General features: G+C 48.7%; 1 protein-coding gene across 2 annotated transcripts in view; it reads left to right on the top strand.

Moving 5' to 3' along the window:
* Positions 1-5,837: 5,837 nt before the first annotated feature.
* The window catches only part of GDAP1L1 (ganglioside induced differentiation associated protein 1 like 1), a 41,611-nt gene continuing 36,312 nt past the window's right edge, over positions 5,838-11,136 (top strand). For both annotated transcript variants that reach the window (XM_090064673.1, XM_090064672.1), the window contains exon 1: positions 5,838-6,171. In XM_090064673.1, coding sequence (XP_089920799.1) covers positions 5,992-6,171 — 180 coding nt within the window. In that variant the 5' untranslated portion in view covers positions 5,838-5,991. The remainder of the gene's footprint in view (positions 6,172-11,136) is intronic.

The raw sequence follows: 11,136 nt of genomic DNA, 5'->3' as shown, positions 1-11,136 counted from the left end.
GGTATATCTGAACGTAGAACTGGATGGGGCCTGGCCCCCTGAGCCGCTGAGTCCAGTCTCATGTTCTCAGGTGACCTTTACCCAAAGATTTCCCCAAATCACTGTTCTAAACCCGCCACACACAACATCAAGAACACCTTGCATCATGCCATAGGTAAAAGCAGCAAAGGCAGGGGCTCAGCCAATTACTTGCCACCACAGTGACAAGGCAGTAATTGGTTGATATATTCTTAGTGGATTCTAGGAAGAGGACCAACATTTGCCAGTCTGAACGAAGAGGAAAATTCCTTCTGGCCCCCACATTTGGTGATAGTTATGACCCAAAGTGGAAGATTGAGGCTTCTGGTCAGGAAAAGTGTTGGCAGGAGTATCAGTGCAGCAATCAAGAACTCCCAGCCCAGTGCTTCAAAGGTGAACTTCCCCTGTCCTTTCACCAGAAACCAAGTAGCATTTATGAGATTGGGAATCCCTTCCTGTCTCTACAGACAATCAGCAATAACTCTAAAGCATGAGCTTGCCAGTATTGAACTTGAAACAGCATGCGAGGATGAGACAGTCTTGCTATGTAACAGAGTGCTTAGCACAGAGCTAGGACGGGGCCATGAGGCTGTTTGGGAGAGCAGAGGAAGGAAGGAAAGAATGGGAGGAACACTCCAAAGCTTTGGGCTTTCTTTGGATTTCATTTGAAGGATAGAGCATGGGATGGAAATAGCACAAAAGCAGCTCTGACAAACTGTCTATTCGGGTGTCTGGTGTCAGATGAGAAGGATGAGTTGCCAGAGGAGGGTTTGGCCTTCGTTATATAAAAGACTTACATGTGTGACTGTCTTCACTGTTTCTGCTGCTACTCATAAGTCAGGAGGAATAAACATCCCCTGGTAAGAGACATAGGGCTGGAAGGGACCTCCAGAGGTTGTCTAGTCCAACCCCCTGCCTGATGCGGAATCATCCCTATCCCATACAACTATAATCTAAACTCTATGCAAGACTTGTCAATCCTGATATAACAGACCTAACACCCTAACCTGCCACACGTAAAGCAGGAGAATCATGGCAGCCAAAGTCCTGCTTCTATAAAATGTTATCAATATATGCTTAAGAGGTGGTGGGTGGTGGGGCCATGCCCCCTGCTGCAAAGGAAGGCAAAACCCACCACAGTCTGTACCAATCTGAGCATTGGGTAAAATTCCTGCTCAACTCCAAATACAGTAATCAGTCTGAGTGGAGCGGCAAGACCCTCTCGCCAGGACCCTCTGGCTTTTCTCCCAGCAGGAGCGTTGCCGCACCCCAGTCAAAGTCCTCAGGCTTTGATATGGCAGCACCCAAGTCCTCTTGGAAGGCTTAAAAACACCCTGACACGTAGCAGAAAAGGCAGGGGGGGGGCAGCCAGCAAACCCCAGAAGCACTGGCATTGCATAGGGGATGCACACAGGTGCACATGCACCCCTGAGCTTGGCAGTGCACCCCTACAAAGAGGCAGTGCCGGCAGTGCCTGTGGGTGGTTGCCGCTCACCCCCCCGCAACACCGTCAGTGCCAGGGGCAATGCGTAGGGGGTGCATGTGCACCCCTGAGAGTGCCAGTGAAGCGCCTGGCAGGCCGCGCTCCCTGTTTAGCCAGCGGGTGGGGGGCAGGCAGGAGCGTGAGCGCAGCCCGAGGAACGGGGCTGCTGGCAAGCAGCCGTGGGACTTCTGGTAGCACTGGGGCCACTTTCATGGTGAGTGAGACCGGCCATGGGGGAACCCCTGCCGGCCAGCGGGATCAGCCAGCAGGACTGGCCACCAGGGGACCCCCCAGTCACTGACTGGTGTCAGGGGGGTATGTGCCCCCCCAACTGAAGAGGCACCAGACACCCATGAGCGGCATCTGTGGGAGCTCCCCACTTGCCACCACCATGCTCCCACTGCCGCCACGGGAGCTCGCCATGCCCCCCCCAACCCCCTGGAGGCATGTGACAGTGATGCCCAGAAGCCGGGCAAATTCCCGTGGTACAGCACAGGCAGAACTACACCTGGACCAACCAGTGGCTGTCCAGCCTCTTTGTGAACACCTCCAGTGATGCTCTGATGCTGAGATGCTTTGACTACTTTCCTAACCAACTGTGGGAAAACATATCTGACCACAGGGGAAACTGTGGGAAGGCATGATTTTGTCTGCCTTCGTTGAAAAATGGGCACATATCAAACTGAGGTAAAACAGACCCCAGGCTCTAAGCTACACATGAAGTTAGTAAGATACCCTGTCTTAAAGCCCCTCCAAGCCCACCGCAGTTTTTCTGTGTAGTCGGGGGTGGGGGGGGAGGTTTGAGGCTAAAATCTATATAATAGTCTGGGATGATTTTGCACCACAGACAACTCTAACACCTGGTATTATCCATTGGACTCAGCTCTGCCATGATGCCAGTAAACCCAGTTACTTCATTCATGTCTAGGCAAGAGATGAGCTGATGAACTCTTTTTCCTTTGCCTCCACATTGGTGCCCCATATTCTAACTCCCACACTCACTAATTCTTTCAACCCTTCTGCTCCTTGCTCCTCCTCTCCCTGTAGCCAAAAATGATTAAAAACTACAATTCGAGTGGGTGCCATATTCATTTACTTCTCAGTTACCTTCCCTTCCCTTCCCATCTCCTCCCCTTATCTGCTTCCCATTTTAGATTAGGAGCCCTGCAGGGCATGGTTGTGATGCTCAGATTAATGGGGATTTTAATCCCAAAGGAAGCTTTTTGGTACTCCATGATATATATGTTTATTACCAAGAATAACAGTGTAATAGGTACCTCACAGTGTCCCAGCATCTCCTGCCCCCAGCTGAGCCTGCAAGCATATATTTGAGAGGCACAGGCACTTTCCAGCCTCAGGACTGTAACCTGAGCCAATGAATTCTTTTTTCTCCTTGAACACTGGGGCTATGTCCTCCATCTAAGATACATGCTGGTGTTCACTGGCTCTGGCCAGTTGGAGAAATCAAAGCAACTAATTCCTAAAACTTTGCATTTTCTCTTTGCACTGAGGCGAAGTCCTGGCATCAAGCCCTTCACCCTCCTTTAAACTCTCTATCAAGTCTGCAGTAGTTTAGCCTGGCTACCATGTGATACTTCTTCTTCCTCTAGTTAGCACCTTGCTCCTGAGGATAATGCATCTTTCAGACACCAGATTAAGTCTCGCTGGTCGCATCTACACGAGATGCTACTGTGCAGTTGTTACTGCGCAGTCATTTAGTACTTGTATAAACAAGGACTATAAACAAGTACTAAATGACTGTGCAGTAACTTGAGTTGCTGCTCAGTGCCAATAAACACCTTTTTTGTGATGCTACTGCATGGTAGCCTAATACTGCTGTGTGGTAGTGTTGTATCACGGTTGTTGCCAGGTGATGCTACTGCATAGTTGTATAGGGCTGCCACACAGTCAGCATCTTGTGTAGATGTGGTCACTGTCTCCCACAAGGTAGATCAGCCTGTTTCTCATTGTATAGTTGGGGAAACCAAGGAAGGGGATGGAAGGAACTTTCCCAAGGTCATACAATATCTGTGCCAGAGTCAGGATTAGACCTCAACAATCCTGCCTGCTGAGTCATCCCTTGGTTTGTTAGGAAACAGGTCATCTATGTGCCCGTAAGTGCAGGCTTCCAGAGGAGATAAAAACCTGCAAGAGCCAGACAAATCAGAGACACAGTTGGTTTTATTCACCACTACACAATGGGTTGTATGTAGTAAAATAGGCCACTAGATGGTGCTTTCTGGATAGGGATCTGGAGGAGCAGTTCCTTTCCTACAGTGTTTGCTCTGAGTTGCTCCCTGTCTTTTTTCCTTGGCTTCATGCCCCAATCAGTCTCACTGTTTAGTTGTGTCCAGTTGGAGTGGAAGCTTTGATGCAGAGGGACCTGGAAAGATGCTTATGAGCAATGAGTGCTCCTCCCGTTCTGTGCCCCGGGGGAAGAAAATGTCAAGGCCAAGATGAGCTGGGGAGTACAGCACTGCATTTCCTAGTGCTGCAGGATAGGGGTGTTTGACAAGGGCCACACTGGCTTCTTGTGAGGCTTGAAGGCAGAATGGCAGTGCCAGGTTTGCACACACATGCACACACAGTCATGCATACACAAGAACAGTATGCAGAAGCTGGCCCCAGGGCTTGCATCTCGCAGGGTGGATTTGTGGAAATTGCCTGCTGCTGTCAGAAAAGCTCCAGCTGATCAGCTTTTTCCTTTGGGTTATTTTTAGTCTTCTTGGTTTGCACAGTGGGAGCTTTTGCTGTAGCGACTGAATCACTTTCACAATTGGTTCATGAGCCTGAGGAGGGAAAAAGCAACAAGTAAGGGCAATATACAGTGCTTCCTGAACTGCAGGTACCCATGCTGTGGCTAACAAGCCCTGCTGGTAGCACACAGCACAGTGGAAGATAATGACCTAAAGAGAAGAGGCTGACTCATTTCAGTTCCTCTAAATTTTGCCCAGCCCCAATGGATATTTCTGAAGGACATATGGAACATTAAGAAATAGATATATAGAGACCTTATATATATATATATATGGAGATATATGGGCCTTACACCCCACCTCAAAGGCCACGCTGGTGGGGAATGAATGGGGTAGGGCACCCCTAGTAGATGTCATAAGGCATAAGGATATTTCACCAAATATCTCAATCACCTTCCAGGCTCTCCTCCCCTGCCACAAGATGTTTCATTTCATGATGTTGTTGGGTCAGGTAAAGTCATGCAATTGAATGTAGCTGGAAACTGGGAATACGCATAGGGGCAAGCCTCTGAAAATATCCCTTGAAAATCTGCAGCTGTGCACTTCATATCCAGGTACTGCCCAAGTAAACTGGCCGCTGCACACAACTGTTCCCTCATTTGTGGGACACAGGGGTTTCATTATGTGCTAATGCAGCCCCACATACATCTGGGGATGGATTTGGACTGCTGGTTATTCAGCTTATCCTCCCATCCAGTCCTGCTACCTCTTTAGCTACTCTGGTCTGAAATGCTCTGTGATGGGATTTTGAACCCTTTCTTCAAGAGACTAGTTTGGAGCTAGAGACGCTGGTATTAAGAAGCTTTTCCTGATATGAAGCAAAGCAAACAGTCCAGAAACAGCAGCTCAGATTTCCACACCTGAATGCTTGCAGCTGTGCCACTCTCCAATTTGCACATGCAGGTCCTGTGAATGTGATGAGAGTATTTGCTCTCACAGACAGGTAACTTCCCTAGATATCTGAGCAGCCCAAGTGCCACATCTGACTACTCATAGCTTCAGCCATCGCTGGTGAAACACATGGAGCTAGTTTGGGAAATCTGAGCTCTCCTTTCAATAAATACAATCAGAAAGGCATTGGGGGCACTTCTGCTTTTTTTGTTCCAGGTATGTACAGCACCTAGCACACTGGGCTTCTGGTCTGTGACTGAGACCCCCCAAGTGCTGCCATGGAACAAAGAAATAATACTAATTCAGTCATTAATAAGTAACCTGAATACACAAAAATGTGTGAACCCCGAGGAACCTTTGATGCTTTATTCCTTGCAGGGCTGTAGAAGGCAAACCCCCTGCTGGACATTTTATAGATAGTCTGGATTGATGGACTTGTTTATTAACTCTCAAACAGAAAAGCATCTGTCTCGGCATCTGCTGTTGCAAAAGACACTCCTGCACCAGGCAGAGTTTGGACTTGCGGGGAGTCCTGCGTGGGTGATCAGGCAGGAGGGATGGTCTTTGCTCAGCCCCTTGCATGTCAGCGTAACGTGTTTCAGTGGGAGTGCTGACATGGGCAGAACCAGGCTGGGTTTTAGCCTACGCAAATGCCCTTCTTGCCCGAAATCCATTGCTGATTCCACTTCCCTGGCCCTGCGCTGCCCATCCCAACACAGAGCAAGTAATGAATTCAGCCTGCTTGCTCTGGTAGTGATGCTGTTTCCATAAGCCCATGTGATGCTCCGATAGTGCAGCTGCTGCTGCTCTCTCCTTCTCCTGTTCTTCCAATCTCAGGCTGTCATGGCGACTCCCAACAATGTTACTCCCACCAACTGCAGCTGGTGGCCCATTTCAGCTCTCGATAACGATGCAGGGAAATCCAAAGAGGCTGAGGAAAACCAGGACCTGACAGACCCTGCACTCAGATCCAAGGACAGACTCGTTTTGTATCACTGGACGCAATCTTTCAGCTCACAAAAGGTAAATGCTCTGCTGGATTCCCAGGAAAGAATCACCTCCAGTATCCAGGGCATATGCCTGCCTCAGGAGAATGGCTTGCTTATAGAAGAGGAGATTGCCTGTTTCACAGGGATGGAAAGGGGAGCTGCTGGCAAGGAAAATGTGTAAATAGCGGGGTATTTTGTTCCTGCATTTCTGTGATTTAACTGGCTTGCTATGGGGTGGGAGGGGGGAGTTCACTGTAATTTTGTCTTTGGGTTAGGATCAGATTTGATTCTGGGAGAGGTTTCTGATTTATCATTCATTTGAAGCCTGAATCTCACATGAATCTGAATGGAAGAACTGTGGACAAAGAGAAATATACTGAAATACTGGCTATCTAGGACTACCCTGGTACTGGAGGCGGGGGAGGGAGCCATATCTATAATGGTTACCTTGAGTTCCTATATATCCTAGTATCAAACTCTACCCAGGGAGGTGAACATAGGGCTCTACTCTGTGCCAGGAAATGCATTTGCTCTGCACACTGCAGCAATGCTATTGAAATCCTGTTCCCCAGACTCTCGGTCTGCTTGGGGCTGTCACGCTTGCATGTCAGGGATAAATAACAATCAATCACCTTTTCCAGTCGATAGCCAATGTTCCATGCTGCATCTCGGGAGAGCAGGTGCTGTGCAACAAACCTGCCAGAAGCAGCCCCAGCCCTGCACTTTACATTCATTATATATGGGAGCTGAATTATTCATAGCAGAGAAGGTGAATATAAAGTTTGCAAGATGCCAGGGCCCTTGGATTGCTCCCCCTTGCAGCCCAAGCCCAGTCAGGGAAGCAGGTGGGGGGGAGGGACACTGAAAAACCCCAGGACACACAATGCAGCAGGATGGCTGCACATGTGCTGTCTGTTCTTCCCACTCTCCCTCCTGAGACAGGTGGCTGAAGGGCTTATTCTGCATTTGCACTACTGATGTCATGAGGCTGATTTGGCTGCTTTTCCTGGCTTTTCTTCCTTCCTTCCCTGGCTTGCCATACCCACTTTGGTGGAGGTGGCTATGTACGCCCTTATCTTTTGTTTTACTCCTTTGTCTCCCAGTGTTGGGAAGGAAACAGTTAACCCTCCACTCGCACAGGATTTTCTACAACCAGTCCTGTGTTAGCACCACCTCTGCCAGAACCCAGGGGAGTCCATGGGCAATGCATCGCACATTTAAAGTCACAGCACAAAGAGTAGCACCTGGGAGCTGAAACCTAAGTCAGTCTTTTTAAATCATCTGTGAGGAAATAGTAATGCCTCTACAATGTATTCACTGCAACTGGGGCTCAACCAACCAATGTGCTGAACCAACCAATGTGCTGCATATGACAGAGCACAATACTGTATGTGCAAGTGCATTGGAACCAGGCTGTGGGACTAGGCACATCCATGCTGTGGACTGAAATACCATCCAGAGCTTTTGTCAGACAGGAAATCTGCTTCCTAACAGCCATGAAGAGTCCTCTAGGAGCTCCCTGGACACTCAGATGGACCCATCAACTTCCCACAAAGGTTTCTGGATATTGACTTTTAGGGAGGCTTTGGGGGTCAGGTTGTGAGAGGTGGGGAGCACCTGCTGGGCCCCTGCCAGGCTATGTCCCACCCTACGGAGAAACAGAGGGGCTTTTACGTTGAAGAGATGTCTCGTTTAGAGCAAGGTGTCTGGCACAAATAGACATCACCAAGTTTTGGAGCGTGCAGATGGCTGAGCACAGGAACACCTATAGGGACCCACCAGCAGAGCACTACAGGGCAGGCTTGCCAGCAGGCCAAGGAGTGGACAAAGGAGGTTGCACTGAGGTTGGGCCCAGGCTGACTGTTCAGCACCGTGGCCAGAGCGCGAGGGGCACCAGCCTCCCGTCGGAAGTGAAACTGGGCGTTTCGTGCCTGGTGTCACCCACCTGTGTTAGTCTCACATGGGGTACATTGGGCCCAAGGATTTTGAACAAGGCCTCGGGTGCCCTGTCGTTAACAGGCACTGCCAGTCACTGAGACTCAATGCCTAGAAAGGAATTCAGGCCTTGAAGTTATTAGTAAAGCTCCCAGTGACATCAGTGGTGCCAGGCCTCTAGGATAAAAGGTGCTATCAGTGGCTTTAATTCTCTGGGCATATAAGTGCTAGATTGCTAGTTAGGAAAATAAAACTTAGCTGAGAAAAGAAGCTGGTTTTGCAGGCAGAATTTCTACACCCAAAGACATGTCCCAGAAGCTGACTTGGCTCTTCAGGAGACTGATCTTTGGCAAGAGCCTCTCACAGCCAGCTTTCCACTTCAAATCCACTGGGACCCAGAGTTGTTCCCTTCTGACAGACCATTGTCTGTGGCTGTGGCGGGGCAGGACACAGAGCAATGGTCTTCAATTGCAGCAAGGGGAAGTTAGATTGGCTATTAGGAAGAATTTTCTCACTCTGAGGCTGCTTAAGCATTGGAGCAGAAAATAGAGTGACTGTGGGATCTCCATGCTTGGAAGATTTTAACAGCAGGTTAGATGGGTTTAGCTGGGGATAAGCCTACCATGATCATGGGTCTAAACTTGATGACTTCCTGAAGTCCCCTCCAACCCTACTATTCTATGATTCAGTGGCAGCTCTTGGTGTTTTGTATACAGAGAGCTGGCCCTGGAAGATCCCGGCAGATCACATTTCCATCTTTGAGGAGCTGCCAGAGCAATTGGTGTTAACAGCTGCCTTGTTGGCAATCTTGTTTAAGATCCCGATAACAGCATAAGATCTCTGGAACAGACTCTTAGCCCGGAGGGAGATCTGCTGGGACAGGGTTGAGCTGCAGTGGCTGAGGGTGCCATGTGCTGTGACTAGTGAGCATCTACCTCCAGGCCAGCCGTGTCCTGTTTCTTGGCATTCATGAGATACTGGCTATGCAAGTAGATGTGTGAAGGTTTATTCAGGGATTTGAACAGGGTGGAATAGGATCACACACAACCACCTACTAGGTGGATGGGGATTTGGTCCAGAGCGTCTAAGGAGTGCTGTCAAGTGGTCCTGTGGAGCAAAGTGGTGTGCCTGACATGCAATGAGTAGGGTTGTCACCATGATCTGCTGTAACTGCTGTCAGTACATGGTGACACCTGATATTGGCTCTGCCTCTCTGGAGCTCCGTCTGCTCCAGAACCAGCCCTTGTCTTCTTCATGGCTGCGTGATGGGCTGATCTCCCTCCATTCCAGGATGGGGCATTCCAGGATTGCCTAAGCTGGGATCTAACACCTTTTCAGCAGGACATAGGTAGAGAGGGAGAAATCTGAAAATAAGAGGCAATGATTGCCACTGCTTTGAGTTGGAAAGGAAAAAAAAGTCCCCAGTGCTGTAAATGACTGTTTGCTACATTCCACAGAGACTGTCCTGTTCCAAAGAACAGGATTGCGTATTTTAAGTTTTATTTTTAGCAACGTCTAGTTTTCAGAAAACCACTGCTCACTTGTGTTTCCATTCAGCACTTCTGTAGCAGGCACCTGTTAGATGCCACATCCATTTCCTTTGTTGCTAGTGTGACCTACTTAGGTTTTAATGGTCTATTTTCAAAACAAAGGGACCTAAAATTAGATTACAAAATCCATATGGGAGACCCTTAGCTAAACAGCCTGATATTTAGCTGTGCAGAGTCCTCACAGCATTTCTTCTACTTAGGAGAAGCTGAGAATTTTCAGCATCTTGGAAAATCAGGCTAGATATTTAGTATCTTCAGTATGGGCATAAGAGCTTCACCTGGGACATGTGGCTTGGAAAATGTTGGCCATATATACATTCCTAATGTATTCCCACTGAGTGTCTGGCAGCACTTTCTAAATGTTAAGTAGTCTCATCTCAAATATTCCTACCCTGTTGTGGTTGGTATCATTGTTCTAATACTACCCTTGGGGAAACTGAGGTTAATCACCCAAGATCACACAGGAAGGCTGTAGCAGAGTGAGGATCAGAGGTCAACTCAACTCTCCCAGTCCCAAGCCATAGCTGTGTGCTGCCTGTCCTGCCTGATGTTAGTTTTATTTAGGAGAGACTTAAAAAGATCTTGAATTCATATAACAGAGCAGTGGAAGGTGCTGAGCACCAGCTGGAATATCAATTAGCATCCCAGGTGTGTAGCGAGGTTTGACAAGGAACAGCAAAAAACAGCTCTCATTTCAATCTCAGCTGTGAGGCCAACAGTGGGGAGGAGAAGCGGTCACACTGGCTTCTTACTCTACTCCACAGCATTTCCTGTGATAGCTCAGGGTGCCAGGTCAGAGGCACTGATCTTCCTAGGGGATATCACCCAGGTGGGCTGGCTAGATGCAAAGGGCATTAGGCTGGGATCAGGAGACATGTATTCTAATCCTCACTGAGCCACTAGGTTGCTGGATGACCTTGGTTATGACACATGATCTTTTGTGCCTCAGTTTCCTAGCTGAAAAACAGGGATATGAAGCTGACTTCCTCTATGGATCTATGGACAAAAAGCGCTAGGTGCAAACCAGGTCATATTCCTTCTTGTGTCACTGACATTAGAATTGTTTAGCCCCAGTGGTGAAATGCAAATAAGCCCCCACCCAGATGACAACAGGGGCAATAATCTGTGAAGCTGAGAGGCCTCCCCACCCCATGAGATGCAGTGTTTGGCTATCAGCCTTATGTGTGCACCTGTGTGGCCAATGGGGATGATATGGCCCTATGAGGGGCAGGCCAGGGGCACTAGATAATGCAGCTCTATCTTGCTGCCAACTTTCGGGAAGTGACTGTATCTTAAAGGCTGCAAAAGGGAAACACTTCAGGAGCAGGGAAAGAGGCAGAAACTGGACAAGGCATCAGAGTTGTGATCCCCACTGGTGAAACTGCTGAGCAGCATAGGCGGTGCAGAATGTGCAATCCATCTTCCTGCCTCAGCAGATCCCAGTGGTGCTGGAAGGGAGCACTGACTGGACGGACACATCAAAATGCTGCTTTCCCTGAGTGACAAACAGATCA

Source organism: Crocodylus siamensis, chromosome 10 (assembly GCF_052110815.1).
Source record: "Crocodylus siamensis isolate JL-2025a chromosome 10, ASM5211081v1, whole genome shotgun sequence".
In the NCBI taxonomy this organism is placed as follows: domain Eukaryota; kingdom Metazoa; phylum Chordata; order Crocodylia; family Crocodylidae; genus Crocodylus; species Crocodylus siamensis.
The sequence above is the reverse complement of the archived record's forward strand: the minus strand, read 5'-3'. Positions and strand labels throughout refer to the sequence as shown.